A 19,331-nucleotide genomic window follows, 5' to 3' on the forward strand; every position below is an offset into this window, starting at 1 on the left:
TATGCGTCAGTCGCTCAAATCCCCGCACTTCGCACCGGCGAAGTACTGCTTTTAAATTTTTATTAAGAAGAAAAGAAAACCTTTTAAAATTGAGGGAAAATATACCAATAACAGTTTGTTAAGGATCTGTTTTTTTGTGAAGCTGCGTTCACTCGAGTGATCACTTCGAGATGACTTGGTGGCTAACCATAAGCGTTACCTGGCAGGTAACCACCCATACAATCAGATTGTGAATCAGACTACGAATGCCGTGAATGTAATTACCCCGATCTACATGCTGTCAAATAAACGAACCACACGCCGTGGCGCAATTTTAGGGGCTTAGCCTCTAGCGCTAACGTCCGAGGTTCGATTCCCGTAAGGGAGTGAAGTGAGCGCTTCGCACCGGCGAAGTACTGCTTTTAAATTTTTATTAAGAAGAAAAGAAAACCTTTTTAAATTAAGTCTTAAAAAGAGCTGTAAAGATATTGACAATAAGCTACGCAAACCCACCAAGACATGCAATCATTTAAATCAAAGCGCGAGTCGAAAAACACCATCCCATAATATTAGTTAACGATTAACACATTTCTATATGTATTGTAAGCATACAATACAACTGATAATATGTTGCGCTTATTTATCTGGTGTACTGACATTTTTGCGCGTTTAACGGCTGAAATCTAACGTGGTTTGTGCCCTTCAGAATGAAAAGAGTTTGCATTTACCTTTTTAATAAAAGGCGAGCTTTTAAGCCTGAGAAATCACCCCGTAAATGCACACGTTTAATTGCACATGTGTTAATATGTATGCTTACACAGTATTAAAAGACACTCAACAAGTACACAGTATTAAAAGACAGTCAACAATTAACGTCATTTACCTTCGTTCCCGCGTTTGACTTGTGCTGTAATCTCTTCCTCGTTTTCAGTTCACGTGATTACGTAGGAGGCGTAATACGTGATGACGTGATACGTGACTCTGCCTCCTCCATTAGAGTATATGGACAAAAAAGAGGTTCCAGTTATGACCATTACACGTAGAATTTCGAAATTAAACCTGCCTAACTTTTGTAAGTAAGCTGTAAGGAATGAGCCTGCCAAATTTCAGCCTTCTACCTACCCGGGAAGTTGGAGAATTAGTGATGAATGAGTCAGTCAAACAGGTTCCAGTTATGACCATTACGCGTAGAATTTCGAAATAAAACCTGCCTAACTTTTGTAAGTAAGCTGTAAGGAATGAACCTGCCAAATTTCAGACTTCTACCTACACGGGAAGTTGGAGAATTAGTAATGAGTCAGTCAGTCAGTCAGTCAGTCAGTCAGTGAGGGCTTTGCCTTTTATTAGTATAGATATATATATATACATAAATTGTTTTTTTTAGCTTATCTTGTACAGCACCTTGGTTCAGTTTGGGCTGATTTAAATGTCAGTCATTCAGTCATTTTCTAACCCATTTAGTCCTGAACAGGCTGCAAGGCAGGAACAAACCCAGGACAGGGGGCCAGTCCATTACAGGTTGAATACACACACACACTCTCCCCAACTAGACTCTAGGGCCAATTTAGGATTGCCAATCCATCTAATCTCTATGTTTTTGGATGGTGGGAGGAAACCAGAGCATCTGGAGGAAACCCACACAGACATAGGGAGAACATGCAGATTCCATGCTGGGATGACCTGTGACATGAATCCTGGTCTCCTTACTGTGAGGCAGCAGTGCTATGAATGTGCCAACCCCTGTTTTAAATGCGATTTACAAATAATCTTTGACTTGACTTCTTTTTCTGCATTCCCAGAATGAGAACATAACAGCTGTGCTTCCTGACAAGTTTTTAAGATATTTTTCAGGTTTATTAGCTCTTTCTCATGTTTGAGATTTTTTTGATGTTTGCAGAGTCTGATTATTTTGAGGGATCCTAATGAAAGACTTTATAGCTGAAGTGTGCCATTCTTTATGCTTTGTATTTTTTATTCCTATGATGTTACAATCGGGGACAATCACTGGCTGAAGTGATCTCAGAGTTGACAACTGACCTCTGAACACAACACAGAATAACTTCTTCAGTATTTTTAGTTTCAACTCCACAGTACTGTTAAACACAGAGATATTGATTGATGAGACTTTGTCACCTCAAAATAAACGTAACCTTCTTAATGATTATTTGATATTAGGATTAGTTTTCAAATGATTTGATTTGATTTTCACAATGCACTGGGGCATTGTGGTTATCTGTGCTACCTCATGGACCACTTTCTTGTTTTAAATCCTGCACAAATGGATTTCTAAGTGCAGCTTGTGTGTCCTCCTTGTGTTTCCTCTGACTACTCCCATGTTCCTCAGGTTAAGGTCAGTCCCTGAGTCTGAACTGGTCCCATGTGGGTGTCTTCAGGGGTGGTGCACTGGTATTCTGGTCTACCAGCTTTTTATATCAGCAGATGCAAATGTAACAGACAAGCAATGAGTAGTGTGGCTGACAGACTGTACTTATGTGCTGTGCTTCCTGCATATTCTTCACATTGCAGAATGGGAACATGAGTTCATCCAAACCATACAAATAACACAATATTTGAGTTACATGTGGACTTAAAACTGATAAAGACACCATTTAAAAATAATAGTGGAGTTCAAAAGCATATATGGAAAGCCAATCAGACCCTGCTTCCTCTGCCTTATTTTATTGTACAAAAGTTTATTTGCCTTAAATTGTTTTATTGCAAAGGGTAACAGGAGGGTTCCATGGCACCCAATAGGCCCCAGTGATTGATGGCTTACATTTATTTGTGCAAAATACAAAACAGTAAACTGTTTAAGTTCAAATATATAGGATCTCTTACAATGGAGCTCCTTCTGGTGGCTGAGGAGATTAAGATTCCCCTCTTTCGCTCACCTCATTTAAATATTTAACCCTTTAACCGCCAACTCCCTAAATATTCCCCAAGCCAGGCGAAAACTGAACAATTTTTGTTTTTTTACTTTTTTACATTTTTTTTACATTTTTTACATTTATTCAAGCAGTATTGACCACTAAATGTTGTGCAAGTTGCCAGTGTATACACGAAATCTATAAATGTAACCTGAATTCTCAGCTAAGCAAAACATCTTGATACCAAACCGTGCCCTTTTCAATGGTAGATACTGTCGAAACTGTAAGCGGCCCTTCCACGACAATAAACTTTCATCAACTGCAACTGACGGTCCTGGCATGTAGGGCAACTGAAATGCTTCAAATAAATGATCAATCAAAGGACGTAGCTTGAACAAGTGGTCGCGGTTTGGATCTTTCTTATCTGGCTCGTTTCTGTTGTCATTCAAATGAAAGAATTTCAGCAGCAAAGAGAATCGGTTACGTGTCATGACAGCTGCAAAAATAGGTGTTGCATACATAGGATCTGTAGACCAGTACATCTCAATATCTGGTTTTCTGATTATTCCCATCAACATCAAAATCCCAATGAATTTTTTCATTTCGTTTTCATCAGTGTCAAACCAAGCACGAACACGGGAATGTGGAGGTAAATTGGGATTTTTCTCAATAAACTGTGCTGCATACAGATTTGTCTGATGAACAAAATGTCTGATCAAATCAGGTGACACAAACAGCTCATAAAACTGCTCAGCAGTGTAATTGTTTACATCAACAATAAAGCCACACGTTCCCTCAAACGAATGCAGAAAAGGTAGTTCACCACGGGCAGCAGCCCAGCTGAGATGCTGGGGATACACCCACTCAGCGCCGTCATCCGATGCGTCTTCATTCACAATATCATGCAGCGCACGTTGCTGCTCATCACTGTCACTAAAATCTTCTTCAGAACTGCTACAATCATGATCAGAACTGTCCAAAATCGCCTGCAAAGCCTCACTTGAAGTCAGTTTACGTTTCGCCATATTCACAGCTGTTACATGCGAATCACGTCACATGACCGGCCAAAACAACCACAGACTTGTCGAAATACAACGTAGTAATAATACCCACGCCAAACCGTCAGTTATACTACTTGCCAGGCATTCATATAACCACAGGCAAATGTGCCGGATAATTCCGGCAGTATGGCGTTAGCATTAAAACAGCGGTGCCGGATATATCCGGCAGAGGGCGGTGAAGGGGTTAAACCTTAAGCATCTGTTTCAGGTACCCTGGCGGGGAACGGCCCAACTACAGCCAGGATAGTCTTAGTAAATGCTGGATCACTAAGTGCACGATGGTTATTCTTAATGATTGTTTTACTTCTCGCAAACTGGACTTTTTGTGTGTGACTGAAATCTGATTAAATGTTGGTGAATTGAATGTGTTTTCAGAACAATTCCCACAGAAATGTACTTATTTAAACTCACCGAGAACTACTGGATAAGGAGGAAGAGTAGCAACTCCTTTTAAGAAAAGTTTTAATTGAAAGAAATTGTCATCAAACTTTTTTCCTGCTTTGAACTGAATATGTTTGAAATTGATTGAATTTGTCCAGTTTTGTGTGCCGTGATATTGCGTCCACCTAAATACGACAAGGGTTCTATCAGTGATTTCTCTGATTTATTAGCTGGGATTGAGCAGCAATATGATAAAGTCCTAATTTAATATTCATGTCTGTTGCCCTACTAAACAGTTAGTTAAAGAATTTTTAAATCTTATTGACTCTTTTATTCTTGTTCAGTCTGTGAGAGCATGGGCACATGTTAGATCTTGTGTTATCATGTGTCCTACCTGTGTTTAACACTGAACTTTGTGATGCATTCTTTTCTGACCACATGCCTATTTTATCTGAAGTATCATTTACCTGTCAAGCTTCTGAATTACACGCTTCAGCTCGCTGCTATCGTTGTATATTTAACTCTCCACTCCTGTGTAGTTTTGTGCTTCCTTAAAAAATGTCACAAGGCTTCATTCAGGGTCTTCATCTTGTTTTGATACTGAGGGGTTAATCTCTCTATTTTACTCCACCTGCCAGAACATTTTGGGTAGTGTTGCCTCATCTAAAATGATGTGTTCTAAATTTAAAACTGAACCATGGCTACATGACACCACTAGTGCTGTCAGACGTGAATACAGGAGGGTTGAACACAAGTCAACAAGTCAGACAAGTTACAGGTGCCTTTTGACATTCTGAGGACTAGCTGGCGTAAGCACCAGAAACTGTCAAAGCTGTAAAGGCAAAATATTTCTCTGATATTATTTTGAAAAACTTCTATAAACCTTGTGCTCTGTTTAGTACTATCAGCGCTGCTCTTAATACTCCTCAATCTGCTTGTTTTGATGTGTCCCCAAAAAACCTGTTAAAATGTTCTCCTTTTTTTGTTGAAAAGGTTACAAACATTAAAGCACTCATTTGACCTCCTTCTTCTTAAGAGTTGTCCATCACTGCCACTTGCTCTGCGTCTTTAAACCAGTTTGAGCCTGTGCCCCTTATTGGTCATTTGAGACCTTCAGCCTGTTCCACAGATGTTATTCCTTCTCATCTTGTTAAAGAGATTATTGACACTGTTGAACCAAATATCCAAATGATCATCAACAGCAGTCTCACCTCCGGAAAGTTAAAGCAGGCAGTAGTGCAACCACTCATCAAAAAAGCACATTTGGACACCTCAGTTCTTTCCAATTTTAGGCCAATTTCCAAACATCCAGTTTTGTTAAATATCTTGGAGAGAGTTGTACTTATTCAGCTGAAATCTTATTTAGACATACAGAATATGGCATTCTTGAGGGTTTCCAGTCTAGTTTTAAAGCCCTTCATAGCACTGAAATGGCACTTTTAAAAGTTTTTAATGATCTGATAATGCTCAGGGGATCCTGCCATTCTTGTGTTTTAGATCTGACAGCTGCTTTTGATACTGCAGACCAACCACAGCATCCTCCATCATGGCCTGAAGCACTCGGTAGACATTAAATGTAGTGCTTTAGAGTGGTTTAGGTCTTTTTTCTGTTACCTTTGCTGATGTTGTCTCCTCCTCTTACTTGTGGAGTTCTCCAGGCTTCTATTCTTGGACCACTATTTTTTTAAATGTATTGCTTCCTTTAGAGTCCATTTTTAGAAGCTATGGCATCTTGTTTCATTGCTATACAGAAGATATGCAGATTTATTTACCCTTAAAGCACAGTAATGCAAACTCTTTGAAACTTCTGTTGTACTGCCTTGAGGATGTTAAAGCTTGGATGGCCTTATATTTTTAAAATTTTAACAAGAATAAAACTGAGGCCCTGATGATTGGGCCAAGTGGTATCAGTGGTGCACATCATCTGAACTCCCTAAAACCTTATGAAAAATTAATTGCAAAAAACCTGGCTGTAAAAATGGAAAGTGATTTTAAACTAGATAAAAAGATAATCTTTGTAATTAAAACTTGTTTAATTCAACTGACGCTTTTATCTAAAATTAAGCCCTTCTTGTCATGTCACGATTTGGAATGGGTTATTCATGGTTTTATTCTGTCCTGACTCAACTACTGTAATGCGCTTTATGTTGGCATCAGTCTCACATTTACAGTTGATCCAAAATGCTGCAGCACGTCTTTTAACAGGAACGCTCGAGCAAGAGCACATGTTTCCTGTGTTGGCATCCCTGCTGTGGCTCCCTGCTTATTTTAGAATTGATTTTAAGATTAAATTGTTTGCTTATAAAGTACTAAATGGCTAAGCTCTTTATTACCTCTCCAACCTTTTACAATTATATATTTCATCCAAGGTTATTATAGTTTTGCCTTTTTATATTAGCTTTTATTTTGTTTTTTTTTCTGACCTTATTTGGAAATTCAGTTTAGTTTTAGTTTTCCTTCATAGTGTATTTTTAGTTTTAATTTAGTTTTTATTTCACAAAGACATTTCCATTTTATTTTTATATTTATTGGTTTCAGTTTTAGTTTTAGTAATTATGGTCTGGTTATTGTCAACTAAAAGCAGGTGCCTGAGAAGTAAACTGAAACGTTACTCACTCGTGATTTTTCTGTCTATACGGTAAAGTTTTTGTTGAGCAGCACATTCCGATTTCAGACGTTTGAATTACATCTTCATATACAACAAGCATAAAGAAAGGCGGCCCAGTAAATTGCTTTCTATCTCACATGCTTTACGTGCCCGTATTCAGCTCGCTGTGTCACTGCAAATGCTGTGTGAAAAGCCGCCCTCCATCACCAGCCGCCATTCACTGGATAAAAATATGACGGTGGCTCATGGTGGGTGACTTTCTGTTTTAGAGTTAAAAGTTACAAGGGTTAAAGACTAACGGCAAGAGTATTCATTCAAAAATGAAAACTAAAATTAAAATTTAATTATTTTTCAATTAGTCTTTCCAGCTATTTTAATAGTTTCGTTCAGCTTTAGTTTTCCATTTTAGTTTTGTTAATTATTTTATTTCAGTTTACAAAAATGTTTTTTTAATAATAGTTTCAGTTTTGATTTTAGTTTTTGTTAACTATAATAACCTTGATTCCATCAAGATCACGCAGGTCTACTGATCAGTTGCTTCTGGTTGTCCGTAAATGTGGACTGTAATGTAGGGGAGATTGTGCCTTTGCAGTTGTAGCCCCCATAATACTCTGGAATGGGTTACCACTTCATGTTAGACTGGCCTCTACTTTGTCCATTTTTAAATCATTTCTTAAGGCACATTACTATTTTTTGGCTTTTAATTCATTATAATTGTAAGAGCCGTGTTTGTCTATTTTATTGTCCTATTTCTTATTGTCTTTTTACTGTATTACTAGCCAACCCACGGCGTACCATACGCCGCATAATCAGGCCGCTTTTTTAATGATTTTTAAGCACAGGGAGAAAATTAACATTTGAAAAACCGGTAATGTAACAAATCACACAAGAAAAGCAACATTGTAACAATGCATGGAACGAACCAACACACAATCGTCTGTGACTGAAAACTGGCAGACTGCCATCACGCCTTCTCCTCCCAGACTGAGGGATGGGGGTGGACGGCGTTCGGGCGCGGAGGGTGGAACGGGAGGAGAGGGGAAGGACGCCCATTCCGCCCCCTCCGTCATGCTAGAGTAATACAGGGTTACCGTGAGTAAATGTCATGCATTTGCATGTAAGACTTTGCAAAGGGATTAACCTGTCGTATCATGTTGTCTAGTTGAAGCAACAAAATGTCACTGCAAGTGCTATTACATTCCTTTTGCAAACGTTGACTGGTAGCCTCAGCAGAATCAAAGATATATAGCTGACCGTATTGCAGTGAAGTGTCAGGATTGTTATATAAAGGAGAAACCTGGTGATAAATTTGACCGTGGATTCTGAAAGCATACGGTCCTTGTCCAGATGGTTGAGCGATGTGTGCGCCCATTGACACGAGTTGTATTCCCTGATATGATCACAGTAATTTCGGGACAGCGGGTTCTTGCCAGTCAAGAGGTCTTCTAATAAAAGAGGGGGTTTGGATAGCGGTGGCAAAGACACCTTGCCGGCATGACAACACTTAGTGTAATGTCTGGATTTGTTGACCTCTGCTGGCCAATGAAGAGCATTGCAAGAAGCACATAGTGTGGTAGGTAGGCCAATGTTATGGTCTTGGACGTGAATGGCGGTATCTTTTTGAAAAGCTGCAGAAAACTGAATGCGATGTTTATGCATGAACGATTTAGTGCTGTGTTGACACTGAAGGGAATTGGAATGAGTTGTGTCGAAGCATTGCTGGCAATGTTCACATTGCATAATTCGTTCAGTGGAGTGTGTTTTTAAATGCATGTTGAGCTATCTCTGCACTCGGAACGTTTTTGAACAAATCGTGCATTGAAAGATCTGTTTGGAATGCGTTTGTTCAGTGGAGTGTGTGTTTAAATGTGCTTTGAGAGATTTCTGGCGTGTGAACAACAACAACAACAACATTTATTTATATAGCACATTTTCATACAAAAAGTAGCTCAAAGTGCTTTACATAATGAAGAAAAGAAAAATAAAAGACAAAGTAAGAAATTAAAATAAGACAACATTAATTAACATAGAAAGGAGTAAGGTCCGATGGCCAGGGTGGACAGAAAAAACAAAAAAAAAAGGCTGGAGAAAAAAATAAAATCTGTAGGGGTTCCAGGCCACGAGACCACCCAGTCCCTTCTGGGCATTCTACCTAATATAAATGAAATAGTCCTCTTTGTAGTTAGGGTTCTCACGGAGTCACTTGATGCTGATGGTCATACAGACTTCTGGCTTTTAATCCATCCATCATTGTTGGAACATCATGGTGATTTCGGTAGATGGTCACAGGAAAAGGAAACAGAAGAGAGAGTAGGGGTTAGTACAGATTTTGAATGAATAGTTATTATAATGAATTGGATATACAGAGTATCAGGATTAAATTACAGTGAAGTTATGAGAAGGCCATGTTTGAGAAGGCCATGAGATGAGAAGGCCATGAGAAGGCCATGTTTTGGAGCAGTGTTGACACTGAAAAGAATTCATCAGGGAATGTGTTTTAAGATGGTTAGTAAGGTATCTGCGTGCGTGAAAGTGTTTGTCGCAAATTTTGCATACAAATCTTTGTGCTGAATGGATCTGCATATGGTTGTGGAGATCCATCTCACCTGTGAAGTCCTCGTTACAAAATGTGCAATTGAAGGTGAGAGTGGAATGAGTTCATAAGTGTTTCTTGAGAGCGCGAGTTGTTTTGAAGCATTGTTGGCAATGTTCACATTGCATAATTTGTTTAGTGTTGTGTTTTTTTAAATGTGCATTCAGATATCTCTGCACTCGGAAGCTTTTGGAACAAAAGGTGCATTGAAAGTCCTGTGTGGAATGCGTGTGTTCAGGGGAGTGTGTCTTTAAATGTTTTTCAGGAAGAGGAGAGTGGGCAGGTGACGTCACATTAGTGTGGCGAGCAAGTGGGTGTGCACCCTGTGTGCACATACCGACAGCATCAAAAGATCTCACCAGAAGGTTATCACGTGTATATTTGAGAGGCATGCGTACCTCGTAATGCCCATGATCCAAAGGACCGCTAAAGAGCATGATATGGAGAGACGTTGGGATTGTAAACTCGAGGAGAGGTATGAGGACGTTCTTGGAACTAAATGCTGATAGTAGCTGGAAGGATTTGGGACATTGCCACAATTTCTGCCTCGCCACCATACACTCCGGACGTAGTCATGTAGTCAGCGTATTGTTGAGCAGACTGTATAACAATGCCTCTGTGACTAACAACAATGGACATCACGTCGCCGAAGTTATCCCAATGTTGGCAAACAAAGCCAACAGCCATGTTGCGAAGTTTGAGAGCAACTGTCTCGTCAATGACATTTTTCCAAAAAAACCCGACTGATAGAAACAAACAGTTACCTGATGCAGGAATTTCTATAAGATTGAAAGAAGTGTTGTTTCCATGAAATACATTTGAAGCGGTAGCCATGGAGGGCAAAAGAACAGTCAACGTGGCTCACAGCTGGATTTGGACAGCAGCACAAACCAAAGCGAGTGAGTATCAGTTGGCGGGCAGTGTTCTGAGGTGCGTTCCTGATCACGTGGGAGGATGGGGTAGAGTTTCTGAGCAGGGCTGCGTTGTTCCTTTCACATGGTTTGCTATGGTGCACGCGGTCGTGCGTCGTAAGCGAAAAGTCAATGTGGCTCAGAGGTGCATGTGTACTGTAGCCCAGACGAACATAAATGACGGCGTTTTTTCCCAGTCGTCGCATCCGAGTTGGTGGCCGTGGCTCTGCGAGTTGTCGTCGTATCCAATTGTCTTAGAGCTGGTGGGTGTGGCTCCTTCCTGCGTGCGCCATGGGCGGCTTACTTGTCGGCGGCTTAGTGAATTATATATATAGATTCTTGGTTCTGCAGCACTTTGGTCAGCTATTGCTGTAGAACATGAATCCCATATCTTAAAAGAGTTTTTTATTCCTAAGCTTTTGACAACCTGCTGGGTGCCATCATCAGAGGATAATGATTAGACTTACAGGAATCAAATACAATATATAGTGAGGGGTGGGGGGTGTAAGGGTGGGTGGATTAATAAAGTGAGCTTCAGAGGGTATTGGTCTTTTTATTATCTGGATACTCTTCTTTTTATGTTGAGAAATTCTGTACCTTTCACTTGTAAAAATACAAAAAGTTAACGGATATGAAGGCCAGCAGTTTGTGTCCAGGTGATGGCGCCATCTTGTCTGCTTCATGAGAGTGCCTGCCTCAGAATCTTTTTTTTCTGTCTGGACAAACCAAACTTTTATTGTTTTGCAGCCATGATGGCCCAGAAGAGATGGAACTGTTTTGTCTTCTTTCTACTCCACATAAAACATGTAGTCTGGACACGTATGTGTTTCTATTTGTTTTTCTTATTGTATATAACTAACTTGCTGTCTTTAAGTAGAACTTTCTTAGGTCTTATGTTTTTACCTCAAATCCTAACCCTAACTGTGAATTCTGACAGATGTGTTTGTGTCTGATCTGAGTGTTAGAAAATTTAAAGTAAATAGTTGAGAATGACAATTTGAGCAGAATATCAAAAATAGAAGTGAACTTCACATTTGTTTGAGACTGAAGCAGAGCACAGCATTTAGTCTTCATCTTACACAAGCATTGATAGGGTTTGTCTTTATTGACTCAGATGGACGAACTAAACATTTCTTAACACTCACTGCAGCCTTTTTGTGCTTTCTTTTCAGAGAGGTTTCAAATTGTTTCACCTTCCTCAACTGTTCTTGTTCATGCTGGTGAAGATGTCATCCTTCCTGCCTCACTCTCACCAGCTATCAATGCTCAGGGATTTGAGGTCAGGTGGTTTCGAGATAGCTTTAACTCTCCAGCACTTTTATACCAGGATTTCCAAATTGTACCTGAACATCAGATTCACTCCTATAAGGGAAGGACTACACTTTTCCCTGAAGAGCTCCTGAATGGAAACATATCTCTGAGCCTCCAGGATGTTCGTGTATCTGATGGTGGTCTCTACAGATGTTTTGTGGACTCTGGACTATGGCATGAGGAGGCTGATATCACTCTTAATGTTGAAGGTGATTTTCTTCTTTTCTTTTGTTACCCCATGTCCACTCTAGTGGCTGTGACATGGCTCAGTAAAGTAAAGAAGACATTTAGCATTTCTATTTTTGCTATCCTTTATTTTTATCTATCATAGATAGATAGATAGATAGATAGATAGATAGATAGATAGATAGATAGATAGATAGATAGATAGATAGATAGATAGATAGATAGATAGATAGATAGATAGATAGATAGATAGATAGATAGATAGATAGATAGATAGACTCCATTACATAATAAAATCCCCACACGCGTTTTTGCTGATATCCTGGACTGTGTTGGTCTTCCATCCTTCCCTTTTCCTTCTTCTTGCTTCTCCACTTGGCAAGCTGTGACACGAAAACATCTCCATGAACGTAAAGTGAGCAACAACCTTTGAACACTGAGTCTTCTATACTTTAAAGAATTTAGAAATATTAACATTTGTAATGAGCAGTCTAAATTATTTAAATGAATTGAACAATTTACTAATAAAATGTCATACTGTCAAACTTTCTTGTTTTTTGCAGATAGCATTTTAATAGTATGCCATTGTGTTTGTTGCTTAATTTTAAGTCACAGTTTATTCTGATAAAGGCAGCGGCAATTTACACATCCAAGATTAGTGCATTTTATTTGGAATAGAACAAACCAAAGTAGATGACATCAACATTTCACTCACACTGTGTTCATCTGTTGTGGGTCAGGCAGGAAATACGATACGGGTTTTTTATATGAAGTAATATGTAAATATGCAAGTTAAGTAAAAAAGCATATAAAAATGACACACACACTTACGTATTTCATGGAATATGAACATAAAGTTAACAAAGTAAACATTAACATTATTCAAAGTTATTGTCTGTCTGTATACCTGCATTGTTATCACTCTTTAATTTAATATTGTTTCTTTATCAGTATGCTGCTGCTGGAGTATGTGAATTTCCCCTTGGGATTAATAAATTATCTATCTATCTATCTATCTATCTATCTATCTATCTATCTATCTATCTATCTATCTATCTATCTATCTATCTATCTATCTATCTATCTATCTATCTATCTATCTATCTATCTATCTATCTATCTATCTATCTATCTATCTATCTATCTATCTATCTATCTATCTATCTATCTATCGTGAAAGCAGCATGATGAACTAACTAGAAAACTGTCCACAGTCTGTTGGTGATACACTTATTTGATTTGGCTAAAAAGCAAAGTTTATAAACTCCACTGAAATTGCATTGTTTTCCCAATCAACTTGAAATACAAAACACCAAATACCAGTGGCATCACATTGAACAGCACGTGTTCAACTTAAAGACTGGAGGACTGATGGATGGTGGTACGTTCATCCATGAATGTGGCACCTTTTATGAGAAAAAAAAAATAATTTTAGTATTGCTACATTGAAATGCTGATGCACATCTTGAATCACAAACATTGCACACTTATACTGTTTTATGGAAGAAGCAAATAAAGCGGACTGTTTGTTTGTAGTTTTTAACGTTGGTCTTTATTTGGACTTTTGTCTGCAAATCTGTCAGAAAGACAGAGGTCACCCTAAGTAGATTGAACTAGAAATGATTGAATAGCATACTAGTACTACTACTACTACTACTACTAATAATAATAATAATAATTTCATTGTCACTGCCAGTCATATTTATTTACTTATCCTTCAGTGTGTTGCGATGGCCTGCCTGGAGGTGTGTTTTGTATTTTCTCACAGAAGAGTTAAATATTAATAGGCTAAATCATAGATAAGCATAGTAGAACTAATGGAGCTCATATATAGAAGTGTGAGAATTTTAATTGCATCAACACATAGATTTCAATTAATTTTACAGATAAATGTGTACATTGTGTTACATAGTTAATGGTAAGTGTATAATAACAATAATTCAACATTTTACAACATAAATCCCAGTCAGTAAAAAAATCAGAAATGAGAATTAATGAAAGGTTCCCAAGATTAGAGGGGTGGGTGAGCGCACCTTGGCCAAGCTCAACTGTGACATCCAGTGTTTTATCTACACTGATGTCGTCTTCTCTTTTGTCTGTACAAAAGTAGCACCGTAAGCTCACTCTAAATGAAGCGCTGTGACCTCAGTACAGTATCCAAACAATTAAAGTATGACACAGAGAAATAGGCCTGGATGCGGCCTGAGTGTGTTTACTGGGTGTGCAGTCACTCAGTGTCTATTCTGAACTCTGCACAGATGCAACATACATTCGACATTTCTAATACGTCAGCTATATTTGTTCTGTAGATTATCAGGAACTGCCTAATCTGAAAATAGGCCATAACTGCACTGCAGTCAGCTGACTGCATTTATTCTGAACTCGGCCCAGATGTGACAGGCCACATTTGCTTTTTCTAATCCAAATTCAGCCCAGATGTGGGCCTGTCAATATGCACTGCCAGTGCCAGACCAGAACCAGAATTGGGCCAAATGTAGTGTGCTAACTGGGATAGGCTTCCCAGGGTGAATCAATGACCCTCCTTGGTTTAGTGTAGGATGAAATGTAAAAGGGGAGCACAGTGGAATTTTGGCTACAGTCCCACTGTGTGGTTTCTCACAGCTCTTCATTTCTACATTTCTCAGCAAGGCTGCGGTGTCCAAATCTGTGTCCACTTTACAGTTGCACTATTCATGAAACTACATGCAGTTTACTGCTGCCCAAGAATAGGTCTCATACCTGTTTCATTCACACTACTTGCCACATCAGTGAACATGCACTTTCAAATTTTATACCAGAGTCAATATCATGAATTTTCAAAAAAAGAGAAGCTAATAGGAAATCTGCCTTTCGCTCTTGCTTCACCTCCCGATGCTCCATCACTTCTCTTGGCACATTCTGAACTCAGATGTCGGCTCACATTGCCAGTACTTTTGGATTGCACACACAAGCTGGTCTTTGGTTGATGGCTTTGTGGTCTGCCTGATGTACCACTTTACTGAGTACCACACCAGCTCAATGGTTAAGATCTGAAGACCTGCACAATTAAGGGGCTTCTGACACCTTTATACGTGACGTCCAGCTCCCCAGCTTGCTTCAGGATTAGTGGGGTTATCGGTGAACACTCACTGTGTTATTTAAGAAGTAAACACCCTCAGCCGCACTGGCACTTTGAAATACAAATCCTGCAATGTTGGATTTGAATCTTAGTACTTCTGACATAAATGCCTTTTGTAAAATAAATTTATGAAATTAACAAGTGACTGTCAGACTTAAGTACTCTGCTGTGAGATCTGACTTTAAAAAAGGGGGTCCTTGGTAGAAAACTCTCAGTGATCATGAAGAGTATGAAACTAATTACTGATAAAGTGATGCTAAGAAGCGTGAGCCTGCTGTGTGCTCGTCCTCATTTCATAGGAGTTTGGAGGCGTTGCTTATCTTCTGATAAAATGATAAAGTGACAATACAGCTGAGTACACACTTCAGTTCACAAGAATCAACAGGAGTGCATGACAGGACAGGACATCAGCAGGTGATTTCAAAAAGGTTCAAACTTCAGTGTGGAGCACTTGGTCACAGCAAAACCAAATCAACACAAACCCAAACCCCACCAAGTGCTCTGAGCAGCTTTTATTGCACACCTGCCTGGTTAAAGTGGCCCACTGTGTGTGTGTGTGTGTGTGCGTGTGTGTGTGTGTGTTCACCCTATATTCACTCTATGAGAAATTGTTTTGCTAGGCTCCAGCTTCCCTGATCTGCAAAAAAGAGTTAAAAAATGGATGGATTGGTGGAAAGTAGGAGCATTATTTAATTTTTAATTTACTTGATCAAAGGTACATTTTTGTTTGTTTATTTTCTCACAGTAATGTGTGTGATTTGTAATTGAGGTTTGATCAGACTGTGGCACAGCTGTTTGTATGGGCAGCACATTCAAAGAATAAGACATGTGAACACAAGCAACGGGCAAAGGCAGGGCCAGCTAAAGACTAAGGCTAAGAAGAGACTGGCCTAGGGGCGCCATGACTTGAGGGACACCAAAGCATCTCCCCACTCTTTTATGGAATGTCACTGGAGCACGTTGTGTGTGACTACTAGAGTATCTGCCCCATCTCCTCCATATCACATACACATCAGAACTCACTCCGATCACCAAGGGGAACCTTCCTCCACTCTTCAATTTCACATACAAATATGAATGGGCTCAAATCTCCAAGGAGGGGGACATCCACCCACCACAGTGTAGGAACTTTTAAGCCGCACTGGGCACAAGGCAGGACTTTGGGAATTACACACAGAAGATTCTACCTGCCCTCAGCTGAAAGGACACCTAAACAATATCTTCAGTTTATATAAAGTCACTAGGGCGTTGCACACATTCTTATTTTGCTCTGTAAATGAAATGCATTGTTAGTTTTGTCTCTTGTGGCTTTTGCCTGCTTAACAATTTTTCCTCATGTATTTGACACAGACTCAAGACTTTTTAGAGAAATGTGTAATGCAAGAAATAAATAAATAAAGAAAGAAAGAAAGAAAGAAGAAAGACTTCAGAAAGACCCCCAGTCAAACGCAGTCTGCATGGACTTATTAACTCATTTTACCATCATGCCTTTCTGTTTTGTGTGTTTTGATAAGGGGTTTTGGTACTAAACTTTTATTCTAAGCTGTGTATGCCAAGAAAGCCTATTTATTGCTACTGTGAAAGTCGCAGATTTGAATTGTGTCCTTCAAAAACCAATAATTTGATATAGAAAATATTATATTGTGCAAGTTTGTCATGTCAAGCTGTTGCCAGGTTACCTTAAGGCTACTGTAAGCTACAAGAACAAACAAGGTATTTTTAAAATATTTTTTAGAAGACAATTTTATGTAGCAAATTAGTACAGTGGAACCTCGGGTCATGACCGTAATTCGTTCAAAAACTCTGGTTGTAACCCGATTTTCCCCCATATTTTTGATATTCCCCCAAGTGGGGGAACATCAAATACATTTGATATTCCCCCAAGTAATTTCCCCCATAGGATTGTATGTGAATATTTTTTTTAAAGATTTTTCAGCACAAATATAGTTAATAATACCATAGAATGCACAGCGTAATAGTAAACTAAATGTAAAAACATTGAATAACACAGAGAAAACTAACACTGCAAGAGTTGCGCTATGACGCTATGAACCGCTCGCTAAAAACACTTTTTAAATGAGTTTTAAGCACAGGGAAAAAAAATGAACATTTGAAAAATCCGTAATTTAATAAACCATCAAGAAAAGTAACATTGCAACAAATCACACTACGAACCGATTGCTGTAAACAGAAGTGAAGTGGAGGTTAAAATCCAATAGAAAAAAGTCTTCATTAAATACAACGAGGTTAAAACAATGCTGGAATCAGTCTCTTTAAAAATAAGCCCGGCCAGATGCCCCCGCCCCGAGGCCCCCCCACCCCCGTCTCTCTCTCTCTCTCTCTCTCTCTCTCACACACGTGTGTGTGTCTCTCTCGCTCTCTCTCTCGCTCACTTGCTGCATAGGGAATGCACAGGGAGAGACTGAACACGTGCAGAAATCATCGGCGCGCACAAACCAAAAGGGAACCTGGCTTGTTCGTATACCGAGTGTGTGGTTGTGAACAGATGCAAAGTCTGGCGAACTTTTTGGTCGTAACCTGATTTGTATGTGTTCAGAGACGTTCGTGAACTGAGGTTCCACTGTATATACAATGATTGTGAAGAAATAACTTTGAGTTCAAAAATACCAATCTTAACTTTATTAATTCCTTCCATTCATTTTCCTGTGATGCACATTAAGCTTACTGGCCTATAGTTGCTTGGATCTGCCCAGCCACCTTTTTTATATAATGGGATGATATTTGCCATTTTCCAGTCCAGAATCTCTCCAGTGCCCAGTGACTTCCTAAAAATATGTGCCAAGGGTTTATATATGTATTCACTAGCCTCCTTAAGAACTCAAGCATAATAATAACTGCTTAGTGATGTGAATTTTTATATGCATGAGCCATCGTTTTACTCGTTTCATCATGGGTGTTGTCATTTCCCAGTTTCTTAGAAATGTTGTGTATGCACGGGTCAGAGTTGGCACAAATATACATTGTTCACCCTGTCAAGTTCCCTTTTATAAATCTTGATGTTTTCATGAAAAGTTTTATATAAAACAAAAAAAAAAAAACAGCCAACCCGATCTAAAGAAAACTCAACCAAAAGCACAAGAAGTAGTGATGGAGAGGAATATAATATTAGTGGCTACACCTGCTCCGGGAGATACATAAGTTCAAGATGGAAGAAGGAAACACGTCAGAATCATTTGGGGTTAATCTAATAAAGAAGAAAGGCAGAGATCTGGTTATTGGAGTTTGATACAGATCACTAGATACTGATATGTTACAATAATAATTAATCAAATAAGATGAATGTGGAAAAAAGAGGACATAGGCGGACTTCCAAACATTTATTGGGAAGCTCCTATCAGAAACACAAAAGATGAAACCAAAATACAACAGACAGCAAATGAGTGATTCCTCACCCAGTTTGTTTAAAGCCCAACACGTGATGACGCCTGTCCAGATCTCATCTTTTCAAACAATAAAAACAGAGTAATAAAAACATAAGTGATTTAAACTTTAAGCAACAGCGATCACAACATGGCCCAATTAAAGATCGTTTTCAAAAACACACAAATGTTGACCAAAACAAAGACTTATGATTTGACAAACGCAGACGTCATGGGCATGCAAAAAGATCTAAAAAGCACTAAAATAGGAAAGTAAAAACTCAGCAACTTTAAATGATAGGTGCTGACACTTCGGAGACCTTCTGATGCAGGCTGAAAATAGTTTTATTACAACAACTAATAAAACAAAAAAGTAGAAAACCAGACAAAATATATAAATAAGGGTATTATGAAAAATGTACAAGTGAAAAGATCACTAGACAGGAAAATAAATGAACAGACAAATAATTCTGACTTTGTGGAATACCAGGCAATACAACAAGAGTTAAGAAAAAGCATCCAAAATGTCAAAAGTGAAAAACTGAAAATAAAAATGTCTAGTGAAGTCAAACAAGTGGCAAGCAATTTTTGTGAGTATGACTTGAGTAAAAGGACGATAAAAGAGAATTTAAGAACAACAACATTTATTTCTAGAGCACATTTTCATACAAATAATGCAGCTCAAAGTGCTTTACATGATGAAGAAAGAGAAAAAAGGCAAAATAAATAAAAATTAGAATAAGGGAACACTAATTAACATAGACAAAAGTATGGTTCGATGGCCAGGGAGGACAGAAAAACCAAAAAAAAAAAAAAAAAAACTCGAGACGGCTGGAGAAAAAAAAAAAATCTGCAGGGGTTCCAGGCCACGAGACCACCCAGCCCCCTCTAGGCATTCTACCTCACATCAATGACCTCAATCAGTCCTCATGGTAT

At 38.8% G+C, this 19,331-nt stretch overlaps 1 protein-coding gene across 1 annotated transcript in view; it reads left to right on the plus strand.

Moving 5' to 3' along the window:
- Positions 1 to 19,331, plus strand: part of LOC114643553 (protein NLRC5-like) — a 5,922,889-nt gene that overhangs the window by 7,274 nt on the left and 5,896,284 nt on the right. Inside the window, exons 2-3 of the mRNA XM_051925772.1 lie at positions 11,148 to 11,219; positions 11,573 to 11,920. Coding sequence (XP_051781732.1) covers positions 11,150 to 11,219; positions 11,573 to 11,920 — 418 coding nt within the window. The 5' untranslated portion in view covers positions 11,148 to 11,149. The remainder of the gene's footprint in view (positions 1 to 11,147; positions 11,220 to 11,572; positions 11,921 to 19,331) is intronic.

This window comes from Erpetoichthys calabaricus, chromosome 4 (genome assembly GCF_900747795.2).
Source record: "Erpetoichthys calabaricus chromosome 4, fErpCal1.3, whole genome shotgun sequence".
Lineage (NCBI taxonomy): Eukaryota > Metazoa > Chordata > Cladistia > Polypteriformes > Polypteridae > Erpetoichthys > Erpetoichthys calabaricus.